A 20,839-nucleotide genomic window follows, 5' to 3' on the forward strand; every position below is an offset into this window, starting at 1 on the left:
AGCACAATTGCCAGCTATTCCAGCTTGTTTACATCTAGACTGGCTCTGTCTTGCTCCATAGCTTTTCTATTTCCATCCAAATAGCCCCCAAATACATTGTGGATGTGCCTGCCTGTGTAAAATCTGCATAACGTAACACATGGGGAGTTTTAGAGAGGAAAAATGAGGGCCATTTCATTAGGTTATTCTCACAACTGAAGAATTTCAATTGCTTTGAAAGAGAAATCTTGAACTTGACCAATTCTCTATAGGCATTTATCAGCATGTTTGTAAATTCTGTGAAATGGGAAGCCCAAAGGGTAACTGGAAAGAGTACAGCTAATACCTTAAGATGATTATTGCCTACCACAATGAAGGAAACTGAGGAATAAGAGTGCTGCCTTTTTTTAGTTAAAATACTTCTTTTTGAAAAATACAGTGGCCAGTACTTTTGTAAATTAAATCTACAGTAAACAGACAAACTTTATTTTACTCCTTTGTATATGACTGGAATAGAGCACTGTATGTCAGCCTCCAAAATGTATTGTAAATATCTTTCTCAATTCTGCATTCTAAATACTTCTCATACATATCCTATAATTAGCATGTGTTATGTTGACATTAACATGTTTCCTGGAAAATCCTCTAACAAGAGAACATAAGTCTATGTGGCCATGTGATAATACTTAGATTTATGGAATTTTGTTTTCATTCCAACTATCTTGCCTTCTTTATGGAATCATAAGCTTTTCTTAATGTTTTTTACTGTTAGATTTAAGAAAGCACAAGACATAGGCATTTCCCCTATATAATATCTCTTGTAAACTGTCCCTTTACAATGGCCTAACCTGAACATGAAGTTATTATAAAGATGAAGTGTTAAAGAGTTTTTTATGTTTAACTGCTATAAGGCAGACAAATACAGGCAGTCCCCGACTTACGCGGATCCGACTTAAGTCGGATCCACACTTACGAACGGGGCTTTCTCGCCCCGGAGCTCGCAGGCAGCGATCCGCCACCTCGACCTCTGGGGCGAGAAAAGCTGCTCCCGGTGCCCCTGGTCTGCTCGAGACCGTCTCCAGCAGACCAGGGGCACGGGGAGCGAAGCCGCAGCGGGGTCCCGCGCCTCTGAGGCTTTGCCAGAGCAAAGCCTCAGAGGCGCGGCACCCCGCTGCCGCTGCGGCTTTGCTCCCGGTGTCTCTGGTCTGCTGGGGGGAGGGGCGCAGCTAGTGTGCCCCCCCCAGCAGACCAGGCTTGTGGACCCTGGGGCAGAGCAGCTGGGGCACTGCCGGTTGGTCCTGCAGCGCCGCTCGGGGCACTACTGGACCAACCCGGCAGCACCCCAGCTGCTCTGCCCCAGGCGTCCTGATTCAGCCGCTGCTAGTCAGTTTCAGCAGCGGCTGAATCAGGACGCCTGGGGCAGAGCAGCTGGGGTGCTGCTGGGTTGGTCCAGTAGCACCCAGGAGCAGTGCTACTGGAGCAACCCAGCAGCACCCCAGCTGCTTTGCCCCAGGCGTCCCCAAGTCAGCCGCTGCTGAAACTGACCAGCGCTGACTACAGGAAGCCCGAGGCAGAGTTGCTCTGCCCCAGGCTTCCTGGAATCAGCCGCTGATCAGTTTCAGCAGCAGCTGACTTGGGGACGCTTGGGGTTCTTAAGTTGAATCTGTATGTAAGTCAGAACTGGCGGTCAGTTTCAGCAGCGGCTGAATCTGGACGCCAGTTCCGACTTACATACAGATTCAACTTAAGAACAAACCTACAGTCCCTATCTTGTACGTAACCCGGGGACTGCCTGTAATGAACTTTTCCAGTGAACTGGAAATTTTGGTTGTCTTTTTGCCATTTCTAATATTGCAAATATGATTACAAATATATTGTTCTGAGCTTGAAAATTTCATTTTAATGTATATCTGTATTTCTTCAGTAGATTGAAGAAATGTAGGTCATCTACTCTGGTCATTTAAGCCTATTGGGTTATGTAGGGCAGTGGTTCTCAACCAGCGGTATGCATACTGCTGGGTGTATGTAGAAGTCTTCAAGAAGTCTTTATCAGCTCATCTAAATATTTGCCTAGTTATACATCAGACTACGTAAAAGAACTAGCAAAGTCAGTACAAACTGAAATTTCATAAATGACTTGTTTATACTGTTCTATATAGTATACACTGAAGTAAAAGTACAATATTTATACTCGAGTCGATTTATTTTGTAGTTATATGGTAAAAATGAGAAAGTAAGTCATTTTTCAGTATACTGTGACTTTTGAATTTTTATGTCTGATTTTGTAAGTGAGTATTTTTAAGTGAAATGAAACCTGAGAGTATGCAAGACCAGTTTGACTCTTAAAAGTGATACAATAATCTCGAAAGGTTGAGAGCAACTGATGTAGGCCACCCTTCTGCCAATTTAGGAATGATCCCTACATACACTCTAGTAAGTCTTTTGTTCTATCCTGTTTTTAAACCACTCCAATGATTGCCTATGGAGATTATTTTAGAGAATAAAAAAAATAAAAGGCAACCAACCATACAGAATTCCTTATGCAACATATTTTAAAAAGTCTTCTAACAGACCAGAATCTAAAATATTGGCCCCAGAAACAGAAATACTAAAATTTGTTAAAAGTTCAGTGAAGGAGCCACCAATTTCCTGCATCTTCATCGAGATAAGTGGTCCAGTGAAGAATGACCAGGAATGTTTAAAGTTCATTTTAGAAATTATAATTCCTAGTGTTTAGATTTAATTTCCTTGTATTCAATTTCATGCCATGACTCCCATCCATTGTTGCCATGACTCCCATCCATTGTCAAAGACAGAAGTGGTAAAAAAAAGATTCTACTTACAAAGAATCTGTGGAACAGGAATGAAAACAATTTGGTTGATTAGCGCCCTAAACTGTGAGATTTTGTTTTAAATGCCAAGCTTTTGTTTTCAAGATGCACTTTTACTCTTTATGAAGTACATTGTGTTGTTGTCAGAACACGATGTTCTCCTCTCTTTCCCTATGAGAGAAATTAAGAAGCGATAGAAATGGTAGTGTAAAATAAAGCTCAGGGAACATCTTTTACTCTCCTGCTGATTCCTCCTTCTGCTGCAAACCCACTCTCTTGTCTCCTCAGTGGGTTCATCACACCATTTTACACCCACACCAATGTATTGATGTGTAACTCACATCAGCGTTGATAGCCTGATTATGGGCAGAGGACAGGTTCATATAGTTTCACAGTCATTCTTTCCTGTATTTTTAGCTTCCTCTCCAGAGACAATGTGTACTATCTCAGACATTGCTTGTGGGATCTATTTTAATTTTACCAACAGATTTATTAGCTAATGATTGCAATTTACTAGTGTGCCTCAGACACAGGAATATGAGGTTTAAGCATTGCAAGAAACAGCAATCTTAGGGAACGTCTACACGGCAATGTTATTTCGGAATAACCGATGTTGTTCTGAAATAACATAGTTTGCGTCTACACTACAAGCATTTATTTCAACATAATGTCAAAATTATGTTGAGTTGGAGGACTTCTTACTCAGACTCCTATAACCCTCATTTTACAAGGAGTAAGGGAAGTCAGAGGAAGAGTGCTCTTTCTCAGACTTTCTGCTATGTAAACAGTGCCAAAAGCCGAAATAAGCTATTTCAACTTAAGCTACGCAATTGATGTAGCTCAAGTTGCATAGCTTATTTAGCTTTAGCCCTGCTGTGTAGACACACCCTTAATGTTTGGTGATTCTCCATTCTGAAAGGATCAGAAGGGTAGCCGTGTTAGTCTGTAATTGAAAAAACTTTAAAAACAACGAATAATCTTACAGCACCTTAGAGACTACAAAAAAATGTGGATGGTATCATGAGCTTTCGTGGGCACAACCTACTTCTTCATATGATTGGGTTGTGCCCACGAAAGCTCATGATGCCATCTACATTTTTTGTTAGTCTCTAATGTGCTGCAGGACTATTTGTTAACTGAGGACTTAGTTCAAGTTAACATTTGACTACCGCATGTAGCAGTTAGTTTGGACTAAGGGGATTTAAAAATGGTGCCCGGCCGGGAACATGCAAATAAAGCCCGGGATATTTAAATCCCAGGCTTCATTTGCAACTTCGAATGCCTACATTAGCCTCCCTAGTTGGAACTAAGGAGCTAGTGTAGACATACCCTGGGAGAGAGTTAGAGAGTGGAGGTGGGATGTAGGCTCTGAGAGGGAGCTGGGTGCTGAGTCAAGGTTCTCTGTAATTTTTTTCATTCATGTGCAGAATACAAATGTGCACCACCAATGGAAACAGAGGCTGCTGGCTGTGGAGAGCTGTGGGCACTCGGCTAATCATTGGAATCTTTTCTGGGCGGCCTCCCAACCACTCAGCTTACAGGGAACACTGTGCTGGGTGCAGGCTCTGGGCTGGGGCAGAGGATTGTGATGCAGGAAGGAATGCAGGCTCTGGGAGGGTGCTGCTCTGGTCCACATGACCAGCAGAGACCCGGGAGCTGGCCACGTGATTTCTCCCTCTACACAATGTGAGTCAAAGCAGCAGGGCCAGGTGGCAGGAGCAGCGACTTTAAAAGTAAGATTAACTTACCTGGCAGTCCCGTTCTTCCAGTGCCTGGCTCTGTTGGGGGGCAGGGGCGATTTGATTGGGGTGGGGCACTCCCAGTGCTGGGGGTGCCTGGCTCAGGGGGAGGGGTGAGTGCACTGGGATGGGGGACGCTGCTGAGGGCCTGGGTCTGAGGCAGGGGTGAGTGCATTGGGATGGGGGGCGCTAAGAGGGCTTAGCTCTGGGGGTGGGGTGAGTGCATTGGGATGGGGGGCGCTAAGAGGGCCTGGCTCAGGGGAAGAGGTGGGTGCATTGGGAGTTAGTGTGTGGCCCAAACTGGAGGGAGTGGTGCATCTTTTGCTTAACAACTTTAAGCAAAAAAAGTCTCCCCCCTTTTTTTTTTCCTTCACAGGATTTTTTCCTGGTGTTTTTTTGGGGGGAGGGACAGGTGTTCAGTATTTTTTGTTAAATCATCTGGCAACCCTACAAACTGCTGCCTAATAAGCACCCCTGCATGCTCCCCTTTCTTGCATTCTCTGGTCCCATCCGCTGCTCTTTGCACACTTCCTCCCTCGTGTGTCCACAGGATTGCCTGCTGCCCCCCGACAGCACAGTGGGCCTAGAACTGATTCCTCCACTCCACCCCATCCCGAGCCACCCCATCCTGGGCCACAGGGATGTGCCAGCAGCCATGTAGCGCAAGTAGCCAGAAGCTGCTCTAGTCCTGCTGTGCTGCCACTGGGGGCGGGAAGGGAGGGGCTTCCTTAAATTGCCCATGGGCAGCAGGCAGGCCAAGGGATGCACAGGGTGGGGAGAATGCATGTGAGGGGCAGGTGGGGCTGGGGGATCAACTTGTCTCTGAATTTTGGTGGAGACAGGTCTCAGGCCAGGAATATTCCTGGTGCCCACGCACCATGGACCCATAGAATTAATCGGCTCTGGTGGAGAAAGGAAGCCAATGAAGGAACTTTAGAAGGAGGTAACATTGTCAGCAATGAGCAGAAAAGATGACCTTAGCAGCCATAATTTTAATGAATTTAAGAGGGGGGAGTGGGTGGCTGGAATAGCTGGTGCTCACAGGAGGAGGCGGACGTACTGAAAACACAGTGTGATTAGGGCCTGGTTAAGAGTGTTGACAGTGTGCACAGAAGGGAAATGCTTCTCCAAGTTTACGATCAATCTATTGCAATCTCCTTCATGTTAATAACTCTCATGCATCTGATCCGGGGGGTGGGGAGGAGGAGAAAGACGTTTTCTCAATTTAGGTTCTCAAGTTAGAATCACGTTTTTGCCTTTCTGAAAAGAGTCTCGCCCAAGATAGTTGCTGTGGAGCTGGTGATATGTTTTCTAAGTTTTCTATGTTTTTCTAAATGATTCCAGCTCTCAATATGAAAGTCCTTTCAACTAGTTTTCCATTTCCCAACTTAAAAGTAAATGTTTACAGGGTCATCTGTCATGGCCCTTAACCTCTTTTTATCAGTTCTACAAAGACCACAACTTAGTGGATAACATTTATAACCTACTTTCCTATCATCTAAAGAAATGACAATATTAACCTAGCTTTGTTTCCTCCAAGGAGATGATAGCTCCTAACCTGGTTCTCTGTCTCCTGAGGCCAATTGCCTTTCAACTGGTTTTTCATCTCTGAAGGGAATGATGATCTTTAACCTCAGACAGAAGGTCATAGCCTTTAACCCACTACTCATCATATTGGAGGGTGACAGATTTAATCTGTTCTTCACACCTTCATGAGAATGACCCCCTCCTCACTACTGAGCAAATTAGTTGAAACTATAGTAAAAAGTCAGCATGGTTTCTGTAAAGGGAAATCATGCCTTACTTATCTATTAGGGTATGTCTACACTAGCCACTCTAGTTCAAACTAGTCATTCAAACTTGCAAATGAAGCCAGGGATTAAAATAGCCCGGGCTTTATTTGCATGTTCCCGAGTGCCGCCATTTTTAAATGCCCGGTAGTTCGGACTCCCTGCCCACGGCTACACACGGCACGAGCTAGGTAGTTCGAACTAAAGCCCCTAATTCAGACTACTGTTACTCCTCCTGCAATGAGGGGGTCAATAAACATGTGGACAAGGGAGATACAGTAGATATAGTGTACTTAGATTTCCAGAAAGTCTTTGACAAGGTCCTTCACCAAAGGCTCATAATTAAAGTAAGTTGTCATGGGATAAGAGGGACGGTCCTTTCATGGTTTGATAACTGGTTAAAAGACAGGAGATGAAGGGTAGGAATAAATTTTAAGTATTCATAATGGAGAGAGGTAACTAGTGGTGTCCCCCAAGGATCTGTCATGGGACCAGTCATATTCAATTTATTTATAAATGATCTGGAGAAAGGGTAAAGAGTGAGGTGTCAGAATTTGCAGATGATACTAAACTGCTCAAGATAGTTAAGAGCAAAGCAGACCATGAAGAGCTTAAAAAAGATCTCACCAAACTAAGTGGTTGGGCAACAAAATGGTAAATGAAATGTAATGTTGATAAATGTGAAGTAATGCACATTGGAAAAAATAATCCCAACTGTACATACAATATGATGGGGACTAATTTAGCTATAACTACCCAAGAGAGAGAGAGATCTTGGAGTCATTGTGTATAGTTCTCTGAAAACATCCACTCAGTGTGCAGTGGCAGTCAAAAAACAAACAGAATGTTAGGGATCATTTTAAAAGGGATAGCAAATAAAACAGGGAATATCTTATTGCCTCTATATGAAACCTGGGTACGTCCACATCTTGAATACTGCGTACAGATGAAGTCACCTTATCTCAAAAAATATACATTGGCTTTGGAGAAAGTTCAGAAAAGGTCAACAAAAATGATTAGGAGTTTGGAATAGGTCCCATATAAAGAGAGATTAAAAAGATTTGGACTTTTCAGATTAGAGAAGAGGAGACTAAGGGGGGATATAATAGAGGTCTATAAAATCATGACTGATATCGAAAAAGTAAATAAGGAAAAGTTATTTACTTGTTTCCATAATATAAGAACGAGGGGGTCACCAAAATGAAATTATTAGGTAGCAGGTTTAAAGCAAACAAAAGCAAGTTTTTCTTCACACAGCACACAGTCAACCTGTTGAACTCCTTGCCAGAGGGTATTGTGAAGATGAGGACTTTAACAGGGTTCAAAAAAGAACTAGATAAATTCATAGAGGTTAGGTCCATCAATGGCTATTAGCCAGGATGGATAGAAATGGTGTCCCTAGGCTCTGTTTGTCTGGAAATGGATGACAGGAGAGGAATTACGTGATGATTACCTGTTCTGTTCATTCCCTGTGGGATATCTGGCATTGGCCACTGTTGTCACACAGGATGCTGGGCTAGATGGACCTTTGTTCTGACCAGTATGGCTGATCTTATGATCTCTTAGCCATCTTTCCCATCTTTTAAGGAATTGCTACCCTAGGAATCTGCTCCATTATATTTCATGAGGTAACAGTCCTTGAAGGGATTTATTGAAATGTTTGAAAGAAGTCACTTATGGCACAAAACTGAAAGAACTGTTTTCTGGTGTTGTTTTGATTTCTGTCACTAACAACAGAATACTTCTCTTGTTGGGAGGTGGCTGACTCTCAGAGCCTAGGGGAAGAGCTTAACCCCAGCCTCTAGCCTCTGCTCCCATCCTTCTCCCAGATGTGTACCATTGAACATTGTCTTGATTTTCACAGGATTCGTGTGATATTGAATTCTGAAGAAAGGGCAATCAGTCCTCAAATGTAAAAAAAGAAAAAATAAGAGGAAACAGATGTATGTGTTCCCAAGAGGGATTTAAAGAGGAAAATCATGATTTTCATATATTCACTGCTGTTGTCAGACTCATTCTTTCTACTGTTAAAGACCAGTGGGGAAAAATCACCAACAGACAGCTGTCATAAAGCCCGTTGTCAGATGTTTCTCTGGGTGAAAAATGAGCTTTGTGGACCAGGTCCTCAGCTGCTGTAATTCAGTGTTGCTCCGTTGAAGTTATTGGAGCCCTGCCAGTTTACCCCAGGTGCAAGGCTTCTTGACTCTTCGGTTGGTGGTTGATTTAATATACTATGTAAAATGTTTATGAATTCTCTAAAATATCACATTAGACTTGTGTTTGAGTAATGCTTTAGGACACTAATGTGTCTTGTGCACCATGAAAAAGAAATTAGCTTTTGTTTAGTGGCTTGTATATGCAGTCTTCTGGCTTTGGAAGATGTATTTCCATACTAAACATCTTACCTCTTCCACCTTCTGTCCTAAACTGAGTAACAGACGGGTTGACTACAAACTAAAGAACATGGAACTTTTATCAGACAATTCTGCTCCAGCTCTAGATATTAGCCTTTCAAGGAGGAAGAGCCTTTCAGAGGAGACTCCATCTCTTTGAGAGATTATAATAATCCAGGGCCATGTGCACACAGTCATTAGCCACCTTTATGCACGTTGCAATTAGAAATTAATTTAGGATTTTTGCCTACACAGTCTCAGGTCTCCACGATCTCAGGCAGAGTACACAAGCTGGTCTGATGCATTCCATCTAGTAAAGGATTGTGATCAAAAACAAATCATTTAATCATACAGTGAGTCCTAACAAACTGTTCAAACTCCAAGATCAAAACATGCAGAGTCTCCCTGTTCATTTTGTTTCATGCCCTGAATAGTTTAATTCTGCTCATTAAACCAACATTCTCTATAAGGATTCCATTCATTTCCCATGAAACATTCATACATCTTGATTGTAAAAAGGATTTTGAGATGAATCATCCAAAAGAACTTCAAGGTCATGATACACTGAAGAAATTATGTGCTGAGCAGCCCTTGGGATCCTTGTCCATCCTCCGTTCAGGCAGTTTTGGAGGTTGTGTTGGCAGGACAATGAAAGTCAATGGATTTCAGCTTGTGCACAGCTCCTCATTTTCCTTGATTTAAAGGTCTCAAACTCAGTCCTTTATGGTGTATTTAGGCTTCCTTATAGGCCTCCAAGGGACCACAAGCTTCTTTATTCTTTAAAAAGTATACCTTGTTGGTGTAATTGAAGCTGTTTTGTTACTGTAATTCCTTCCTAATGGCACCATTCTAGTCAAGTGTTCTTTTTCCCCCTGGAGGCATTGGTTATTACAGGGTTTGAATAGGCCTCTATTCAGTATACATACCGTCATGCCTAATGCCAAAATAAGGTCACTGTTAGTGATTCTCTTTCTTAGTGAAATAAGATTTCAGCTTCCTTCTTTGAAACCTAACATATAATACGTGCCCTTTCCACTCCTCAGCATATACAGGCAGTCCCCGGGTTACATGGATCCGACTTACATCGGATCCCTACTTACAAATGGGGTGAGGCAACCCCGCACTGGCTGCTTCCCCCCAGCAGACCAGGGAGACGCGAAGCTAGCGCCCCCCCCCCCCCCCAGCAGACCAGGGAGATGCGGAGCGGCTTTTCTCAGCAGACACCTCAGCTTGAGAATAAAGGACTGAGGGAAGTGAGGTGTGGCTGAATAAAACTGAGCTCTGGAGAAATGTTCGGCTAGAGTTTCCCCTACAATATGTACCAGTTCCGACTTACATACAAATTCAACTTAAGAACAAACCTACAGTCCCTATCTTGTACGTAACCCGGGGACTGCCTGTAAATGGATATCCAAAGCAACTACCCTTTCTAAGGTATACCAAAGAATCTGATAGTGTTCCCCTATTTTTCTTATTAACTTATTAAAATATTAAATCAAGTTTATACAGTTTATGCTACACTTATTGAGCATATGTGAACTTATATACTAGGAAAGGAACAGGAGTAGAATAAGCAGTAGGTCCCTTTTACAAAATTTCTCTAATAAGAAATAAAATGCCATGGGAATTATTGGTAAAATTATCATTGGAAGCCATAATCTGCCAGAGGCAGTAGTATGGTGACATACTGCCCCAGAAGGAGCAATTCTATCTAGCCATTTATATGGCCTTCATCACCATAGTTCAGGGGTTTTCAGACTTCATTTCACCACAACCCTCTGCTGATAACAAAAATTGCTACATGATCTCGCGTGGTGAGGGGGCAACCAAAACCTGAGCCTGCCTGAGCTCCATAGCCCCAAGATTGGGGGCCAAAACCCGAGTCCCACCACCATAGGCCGGGGGCCTATGTAACTCCTGCATGGTGGGATTCAGGTTTCAGCCTCAGGCACTAGCAACCTGTAACTCCTGGTGATTCTATTAAAATAGAGTCATAAGCCACTTTGGGGTCCCAAGCACAGTTTGAGAATCACTGACAAACATTAATGGACTTTATCCTTATGATATCCTTGCAAGGAAGGAAGTACAAGCCCTTTGTTCTGAATCGGGTACTGAGGCACAGATTAGATTAAGTGATTTGCTTGCTTGAAAAGTCAGGTCTCTTGAGTCCCAGTGCAGTGCCCTATCTATAGAGCATGCTTTCTATCCTCTAAAGAGGTTCTCAAACTTTTTGGCCTACGGCCTACTCTACTTAATGCAAACCTTTCCGTGGACCATCAGCCAACCATGATGACAAAATGAGTGTAGACTGGGGTTGGGTTGTAGGGTCTGGGTAGGAGGTAGGGTGCTGGCTGAGGGTGGGGGGGGCAGTTCAGTGGGAGGTAGAGTGCAGGAGGTAGGACACAGGAGAGGGATGAGGATGTGTGTAGGTGGGGTTTGGACAGAATCCATCAATAGGAGCAGTGAGGAAAGCCTTCAGGTGAATGGTTTCTGAAACTGCCTTTTCCCCAGCTAGGAAAGAGAGAGTGAGAGCACAAAGCTGGTTCTTTCTCCCATGAGCTGAATCCAGACTTCAAGGCTTGGGTCCCCTCCTACAGTGGGAAGCCAATCCCACAAGGAGTGGGGGCAGGGGGACTAGAGCACCTGTGTGGGATCCCAGCTGCAATGGAGAATGAGCCTCAAGTCCATGGCCCACCTGAAATACGGTCGTGGAACACTAGTGATCCGTGGACCACACTTTGAGAGCAACTTCTCTAAAGGCATTGTGCCCTAGGTCAGTGCAAAGCCTTTGGAGTGTTGGGAGTATAACAATTGCCTCACAAATTGAAGGGCACAGCCTTCATTCCCCTGGTACAGCATTACCCCTAATTGCTGCTTAAGAGGAGTGGAGAACACAGACCCTGCCTCGTCCTTCTTGGTCCCATTGGAAAGGCTAGTGCTGCTGTAAGAGTCCTTGTTCTTCCTGGATGCAAAGGATCGTTGCCAGATAATAGGGGGGAGGAAAAAGCTGTGGCCTCTTCTCTTTTTTCCCATTTGTGCGCTCAGGAAAGCGAGATACAATCCCAATATGTAGTTTTCAGAAAGGCTGTAAAGAAACCCAGTGGCTGGAATCCAGAGTGTCTGAAACAAACTTAAGACACTGTAGATTATTCTTTATTACGGATATTTATTTCACAATATTCAACACTTGTATTTGGTATGAGATTCCCATGTGAAATCCTAGATATTTGTACTGGTGTGTGTAGTAATAATTACTCTTCTCCCTGCCTCTGAGATGCCACAGCTGGGGCATTTATCACCCTATGCTTTCAGCATCATCTCATAATTGGCGGGTGTGACATTTGGGGTTCACGAGGGCAATAAATAGTTGAGCCAAACAGTGTCTTGCGCCCATGCAGCTTTGATTCAGAATTCTCACCCCTAACAGCCTGCCAGCAGCCCACAAGCTGCACCCTGGCTTTGTCCAGTTTGGATACTTCTTGCAGCTTCACGTAAGGTCCGTTTTAGCCCCAAATTTGCCCCAAGTCATTGTCCTGCACTCCCTCTCTTTGGACCCTCACAGAAAAAGTATTAGGTTCACATCCTTCTATAGAGACAGTTAACTTTCCAACCTGTCAGCTTGATAGAAGCACACAACTGAATTTACCCTGCACTGATGATTACAACAAACTAAAGATTTTCTTGGTGTTGCCAGGTCCTTAACTCAAAGAAGTTTTGTTTTTCTTCATTTAAATCATTGCTCTGGGATGGGACTGGGGGTGAAGGGTTCAGGATGCAGGCTATTCCTGGGAGAGAGGATTGCCCCAGCCCTCTCTCACTGCAGCAGCTTGGGACCAGGTGAGAAGCACCTCTCTATGACCACTGCAGCTGCAACAGGCACAGTCCAGGGCGGGGTGCATCTTCCCCTGTTAGGGGCCAGACAGACACACCAACAGACAAATTCTCTGAAATCTATAATAGATAGCTTTCCCTTTCCACACCCTTGCCTTCAGCTAGCCCAGTGAGATTATAGTTGTCCGTGTCCCCATTTCTGGCCCACTGGTGCCCCCTGTTGCCATTCTACAGTATAAACTCCCTCTTACAAGACCTCGCCTCTTACAATCAAATTCCACGCATACCCCACATTGGCACAACTAAACTGTTACCTTGCGTTGAGTTATGTTAAGAGGAAACTGTATAGGAAATTTGGTGGTCTTACCTGTTACTATTTAGGAGGAGTTCTTGAACAGACAGACTGATGGATGGATGGACAGACAGACAGAGAGGCACATTTCTAAATTATATGGTTAGATGTAGTATGACAAAAGAGCATGGACTAAGGGTATGTCTAGACTACATTTTTTTCAAAAAAACTTACCTTTTTTCGAAAAAGCTTCATCTGCATCCACACTGCAATCGCGTTCTTTTGAAATTAAATTGAAAAAATGTAGGGGAGGGGGGCTTGGCATTGGTAAACCTCAAATTATGAGGAAGAATGCTCTTTTAGAAAGAGCTCTTTTGAAAAAAGGCGTGTGTGGACGGAGAACAGGGACAGTTTTTGAAAGAAGAGGAGGTCGAAAAAGGACAGGTGTCCTGGTGACCATTCTGTGAATAGCAATCAGAGCTTTCTTTTAAGAGAGTGTCCATGCAGTCTGGACACTCTCTTTCGAAAAAGCAAATCACTTTTTCAATCCGGTTTTGAGGTGTGGACACTGTCTTTTGAAAGAAGTTTGCCGTCTAGACGTACCCTAAGTAATACCAAGTAAAAGTAATATAGGGAGAAACGGTTATAGGCACATCACAGTGAAAACACACATTCAAAAATGTAAAACTTAGTCTAGGCTGTGTTCAGGATGATTTCTCTTAATCCATAGCTTCTTTCCAACTTTTGACTGGCCAGAACTCTTCACAGAGATTAAATCTCTTGGGTTTTTTGTCTCCTTAAAGAGCAAGATAATTTAGAGGTTTGCTCCCCCTCTTCTTAGGGTTCAATGAGCCTTTTGAATGTATTCTTCTGAAGGGTACCCCAGAAAAAGTTCACAAGTTCAAGTTCAGAAAAGGAGACATAAGGTCTGGAAGATGAGACTCCATGCTAGCTCCTCCCCCACTGGTGCTTGCTATTATGCTAATTATCTCTCCTGCTGTAACCTCCATGAAAAATGAACAGCCATTGACATTAGGTCACATCTGTTTTGAGATGTCGGCCTCTTCCCTTTCCCTAGAGTAAATCTTTTTGTCATATCCCCCTGACATGCCTGATTTGAACCCCTTTCAGTCAGAGTCTGAAGCATAAAATAAGTGTGTATCCATAATTTCACATATAGCATTGCTACATATATTTTGCAACAATATTGACCTGGATGTTGTTAATTTTACTTCACAAGACATACTTGGTGCAGAGATTTTTGTACTAGTATAAATACAAAAGTGCCTAGGATCCAAAGCAGGATACTACAGCACCGGCACAAAAAATTTCTCGATGCACCCGTCTGTTATCTAACCATGCCTGCTATTAAGCTATGGCATTGAACTGGCTGTCAGATGAATTATGTTATTAACAGAAAGCTGTGGCTTTGCCTTATGACTTAGCTTGCTGTTAGAAGAGAGTGACACTCATGTGTGATGGATCGAGTAGCCAGCCTGTCCTCTATCCTGTAAATCAGTTGTTGCTGTGATAGGAATAAAATGACTATGTAATATACTGTAAGCAACTTGTATGATCCAAAAGCAAACAAAACAAAACAAAACCAGTAAAATTAGTGCACATCCATATTTCTCAGAGTTAGGCAAGGCTTACCTAACTGTGCTTCTGTAGAATACACCTCTAATCGGTTTAGAGTTCCTTTCTTTATTTATTAAAGATGTTTTCCTCATAAGAATGCACACAGTGCTGCAGACTAAGACTGTCCAAAGGCAGGTTCAATTCCCATGCTATGCATATTTTGATTGAAAGGTATAATGCGGATAGGGAGACATATTGTGTGGTATTGAATGAGATTATTAAAACTTCTCTGTGGTTGTCTAATAGAATCTCAATGACTTAGTTCTCCATTCTATTGCAGAATTTCTTCCAAAGACAAATGTCACACTGCATTTGTGTGTTTTCTCTCAGGAGGTGGAGCTGTGTCGTGTTAGCAGTCAAGAGAAGCTGGGGCTGACTGTCTGCTACAGAACAGATGATGAGGAAGACACGGGAATCTATGTCAGTGAGGTAAAGTTGTGGTTGGGAGGACTCAATGGAAAACTAGAAACAAGTGTTCTGAGACCTGACTGCAGTAACACTGGCTATTAGCCAGCACTTGTCACTTTCAGTTAGGAGAGTAAATTATGTTGCCCAAGTAATATAATTATTACCAGCTTGTTTGTTTAATGTGCTTCTATGAATATAACATCATAGTAAGGAAAAGGGCAAAGTCGGAGTATTCTCTGACATATAAATAAAATCCCACTAGTATGTGGAAAGTCAGCAAAAGTTCTGGTTCTCTCACTTCTCTATTCTGCCATTACTTCAGTCATGTTAACAATAACAGTGGCTAATTTATTCATACAATGATCACATATATTCAAAGAGAGGAAGAACAACTTAAAACAAATGGGGAGATGAGTCCATTGGAGAATCTAGTCTATCACAGCACTTTGTTTTACCAGCAAACAGAGCCTGATCCTGACACCTTGTGGTGTTGAGCAAACTTAACTCCCATATGCTTCAATGGCAAGTGAGAGTATTCAGAACCCTCCAGGCAGTATTTAGTACCTTGCAATATCAGGCCTAGAAAGATTTTTGGGTGAATTAATTTCATGTGGAGTCATCAGTAATTTTAAAGAGCACAATATTTATAGATAAGAAGGCAAAGATTTCATGAGCCTAAGCTTGGTGGTGATTGTCCTGAGTGAATTTGATACACAAATGGTCACCTTTGGATGACATTGAACAAAAATCAGAAGATCAGTGAGTTTAGCAGAAAGAATTCTCCTGCATTGCTATAAGGTCAATCACATAAAAATGGGAATGGTAAAGATTGTTCTCTAACTGCCAACAGCTCTGTTAAAATACGTGAAACCTACAGTCTTGGACCAAGAATTAGGAATTAGTATGAAACTTACTAAGAATAAGTCTTCCCATAGGTATGTAAACACTATTATTAACATCTGTTTGGCCTTGTGAGGGGAAAAAATAAAGAGATCTTTTAATGCCACGCACCTTTATACAGTATCTAAAATGTGTTGATTTTCCAAATGGACAGTATTATCCCATTTGGAATCTCTCAGCCCTTTCTTTTAAAGTGAGTAAGTCAGGGAGGTAATATCTTTGATTAGACCAACTTCTATTGGTAAGAGAAAGAGACAAGCTTTCAAGCTTACAATGAGCTCTTTTTCAGATCAGATGAGCTCTGTGTAAGCTCAAAGCTTGTCTTACTCTCACCAATACAAGTTAGTTTAATAAAAAATATTACTTCATCTACCTTTACTCTCTAACATCCTGGAACCAATGCAGCTACAAGCACACTGTATACATTTAATTGTATTGTCTTTCATTGTCGATTAAACAATTCCAAATATTTTTGTCTGACAGTGCCCAATAAAAAAAAAATCTAACATCTGTACTGGATGTAATCTGCAAACCAAATGCTATACTCAAAATATTTTGCTTGAAAAATAGCTCTTGGCATGACAAGGTAAAATAAATGGCTTAAGATAACCATCAAGGGAAAGGTGATAGATAGTATTTCCCCTCTGAAGAGCACTCAGCGATGAGCTATTGTGACTCTGATAAATGTTAATGGAGCCTTAAATATCTATTTAGGATAAACTAACTTTAAATTAAGCAACTCAAAGCAGAATCGGTCTGTGGGATCCATGAATATGTATATACCATAGAGCTTTCTTTGGTTTTATTGTAATTCTTTGGGAACTGAAAGATCCAGAGGAAATGGCAGCTGGATAGCTGATATAATCATTGAAAAATAAATGTTTTCAGAAAAGGGGATTATAGTTTCTTGTTAAACAAACATAGACCTGCTGCATTGAGATATCCACCTCTCATTAGCAAGGCATCAAAATCACCTCAGCCCAAAATGAATGTCCAGATCCTAAGAATTCTGTCATTGATAATCTGCTCGATGACAGCTGAAGGTGAGTGTTTGACAGTCATGTGGGAAACATTGTTCTGAAAATCATATATACCTCTCTGCCTTTAGACGTTTTTATAACAAGGTTCTGTGATTATTTGTAGAACTGGTATGTTCATCTGACTGTGAAGTAAGATTTAGACTGTCTTTCCACAGTATAAACAGTGGCATTTTTACAAATTCTACAAATTGAGTTGTTTGATGTTGAAGTATTTTCATGATTGTTATTTTTAATACTCTCCTATGCAGGTTGATCCAAACAGCATTGCTGCCAGAGATGGACGGATCCGAGAAGGGGACCGCATTTTGCAAGTATGTATCTATAAACTCTTTTTTTTTCCTGAGATACCTCCTGAAAAACAGTACAATGCAATCCTCTCTGTAGAATTTTGATGGGAGATGATAATTCTCTTTGTTTTTTTGATGTGTGGAAAATCCATATCTGTCTCTTTTTTCGCACAATAGCTGGGAATTAGAAAGTAGGTATTGAAAAAAATGAAAATGACAAACTTGCTCTGCCTTATGGCCTCATATCATGTGTTTTTTAATGCCATATTTATGAGAAATCTCATTTTTCTCATGTTCATCTCAATGACGTTTTCTATAATGACAGCCATTAATATGGGTGAGACAGTCTAGCTGGTTATTCTTTGCTAGCATACATTTGAGTAAAACTTAAAGTAATATTGACCATAGATAAGAAGCTTTTGAGAGAGTGATTCTAAAGGCCATTCTGAAGGTGGATTACCTGATGTCTACTCTTTTCTCTCTCTACTGAACCTTTCTGATTTCATTTATACACTATTCGCTCAATTGCTCTTTTTATTCTTGGTTTCTGATAACCCACAGTGGGTTTTACATGGCACCATGGTCCAGACAAAAGGGGCGTTAATTATAGAGTGATTAATTGGGTCACTCTTTCACTGTGCCAATAAACCCTACTGGTGCTAACCTAAAGGTACCTAGTTCATTTTCAACATCTTTCAAGAACGAGGTATCTTTTCATTCCCAATAAGAGAGTCCACAAGAGGCAGTTAAAACTAGGGATGTTAAAATGTGCGTAAAGTAACCATGTAACTGCTGAAAATTTTAATGACTATAGGGTTACACAGAGGCTGTAGTCGGTTCTCCAGGAATCAGTGCATGTCTTTTAAGCTGGCTCCCCGCGTAAACCGGGAGCCTGCGTGTAGCCATGAATGTTAACTGATAAGCCCAAGCTTATTGGTTAACTGTTTACATGGGTAACTTTTTACATTCCTGGTTAAAGCACAGAATAGTCAAGTACTTTGCAGTTCAAACCTTTGTAGTCTGGATAACATCTCCATGTAATCAAAACCTCAGATTGTTTTGCCCCTCCAGATGTGAGCTATGTGTCCTCATCCCTCTGAAGCAAGTAAGCAAAAAGTTTGGGGTGAGGGAGCAGGACTTCAACTTTGGGCTCCCACTAAGATATACGACCTGGCAGGCCCATCTTGGGAGGGTAGTAATCTGCTACCAGTAAAGGCACTCTGTAGCCCAATAGGTGGTCTAAAATTAGATAAACTAGTGATTTAGTTACATAATATTTGAGTAGCAAATCAACAACAATCCCTATGTGTTTGAAGAGACCCAGTCTGGAGAAGAGAAGACCGAAAAGGGACAAAACCGTTTTCAAGTACATAAAAGGTTGTCACAGGGAGGAGAGAGAGAGAAAGAAGTTGTTCTCCTTAACTCTGAGGATTGGATAAGAAGCAATGGGCTTACATTACAGCAAGGATAGTTTAGGTTGGACATTAGGAAAAGCTTTCTGTCAGGGTGCTTAGGGACTGAAATAAATTGTCAAAGGAGATTGTGAATAGACAGTTTAAAACAAACACTTGATAAGTGTGGTCTGGATAATATTTGATCCTGCCATGAATGCAGGTGACTGAACTAAATAATCCCTCAAGGTCTGTTTCCAGTCCTGTGATTTTATGATTCACAAGTGGCTACTTAAGAGGAGAACTGACTGATTTTGGTATAAGAAGAAAAGTTAGCCAAACTGGAATATAAAAATGAATGTGTTTCACTTTCTTCTTAACAAGCAGACATTACACAATAGCTAGCATGGACTACAGTTCTAAATGGTAATGTAACCCCACATTTATTTAAGACCTCCTATTGGTCTCAGAACTACTAATTGAGATGGTTAATAGAAAGTGTGTTGTGGAAGCAGACTAAATTCCAACCTTAGGGAGGGCAAAGTCAGGAATGGATAATGACTTGGTAACACATTTCAGCTCTGAAGAAAGCTGTTTTCTTCCTTGAACAAAGATTTTGAATTTGATAGAATTTCTCAGATTCTTCCAGGTTACAATGAAATCTATCTTCTCCCAGCTCATTGAGGGAACAAATTATGGCTAGGTCAGGAAAGAGAGGCACTTAACTTTGCAGTATTTAACTGTAAAGTGAGGAAAATAGCTAAAATGACAGTGGATTTCAGTTTGGACTTACAGAGTGGAAGTTTTAGGGAAATCATGGATACTAGTACCAAAATAAAAAAGCCTTAGAATCCCTCTTGTTATACTTAGGTGTTTCAGTTCACTTCTCTCATTTCCAGGCAATCTGACTTGTACTTTGACCTTCTTTAACTAATACCCCTTCCGGTAATTTCTGTCAGTGGCAAATTACGTCTTCAAAAACTGTTCTTTAACTGCCAATCATTCATTTAGGTACATGAGTCCTTTCAATCTTGCAAATCAATTGAGTCCCTCCCTCCAGTCTTTTCATTTCCTCAGAAAACATCTTTCCTGAAAACCAAATTATATTTTTTACACCAGTATCAGCTTTGGGAATCAGACTAATCTGTAGAGCATAATAGGATCTATAAGTTGGCTGTCTAAAGTGGCCTTTATTTCATAAAGGAAATAAGTTATATTTTAATGTCAGCGCATATGTAGGAACTCTTGTTTTATTTTCTGGGTGGTCCAGAATGTAAAAAATGTAACTGTGCTGGAATTGCCCACAAAAAATATTTGTATCCAAGTGCAAAAAGATAACAGTTCTTTAGTTTGGTAGGATTAAGAAGAGAGATGATTAGGAAGTGAAAAGTAAATGAACTAGCTTCTTCATCTGTCTACATATGTTGGTGATTTTCCTTTTTTTAATCCAAAACTGTATATTTTATATGAATTCTTGTTGGTTTTTCAACAAGGTAAAAACTCTGTGGAATCTCCTCTTTAAGGCATTTAAATGTATTCTAAATAAATGATGGAATGGCATTGTCATTTTAATTTCTTTTAAACATTTCTGGATGGGTTATCATATAGACAGGCACAGTATAGACAGATAGCTAATAGATATTAGTTTGAGACTGTAAACCTCAATTCTCTTGTGAGTGAAGACTCCAAAGGTGAGAGAAGAGGGTAAGTAATTCTACTGCATTTTTATAGACTAATAGCATTACTTTAATGTCAGAGCTGATATACAGCCAGAATTTTTATCATTAAGATTAACTCCTGGTGAGTTATGTGGGGTTTTCTTTCATAGCCAAAGGCACACTGACCCTTCATCCACTCTTATGGATGAGATAACTCAGAGAAATGGAAGATGACAATATCATTACACAGGGATTACATGCATGTCTGGAAAACACAGTGTTGGGGATGCTTGATTTTATATTTTTCACAGTAATATAGCAGCTTTCCTCGTGTGTTTCTGGATAATTCAGATACAGTACTGACGAACCACATGCACACCACTCTCCTAGACGGGTTTCTTAAATAACAAAGAATAGTCTCTTTGCCTGTAAAATAAATGCAAAAGACTGTGTGAGGAAGGTCCTGATAGATCTTGGTTAAGTCCATCAAACTTTGCATAAATGGGAGCCACACAGTGTGAGAAAATTAGGCTTATTGGATTCATTACATGTTCTAGTACAGTGGTCACCAACCAGTAGATAGGAATCTACTGGTAGATCTTGGAACCTCTGACAGTTGATCCTGACTGGTCTGTCCAGGAAGCTATGAAGCGCTGGTTCTT

General features: G+C 41.4%; 1 protein-coding gene across 2 annotated transcripts in view; it reads left to right on the plus strand.

The window, feature by feature from the left end:
* PDZRN4 (PDZ domain containing ring finger 4) overlaps positions 1–20,839 on the plus strand; it is a 411,808-nt gene that overhangs the window by 374,943 nt on the left and 16,026 nt on the right. For both annotated transcript variants that reach the window (XM_014572468.3, XM_006120970.4), the window contains 2 exons: positions 14,824–14,922; positions 17,090–17,152. In XM_014572468.3, the coding sequence (XP_014427954.2) occupies positions 14,824–14,922; positions 17,090–17,152 (162 nt within the window). The remainder of the gene's footprint in view (positions 1–14,823; positions 14,923–17,089; positions 17,153–20,839) is intronic.

The sequence above is a fragment of the Pelodiscus sinensis genome, chromosome 1 (genome assembly GCF_049634645.1).
Source record: "Pelodiscus sinensis isolate JC-2024 chromosome 1, ASM4963464v1, whole genome shotgun sequence".
Lineage (NCBI taxonomy): Eukaryota > Metazoa > Chordata > Testudines > Trionychidae > Pelodiscus > Pelodiscus sinensis.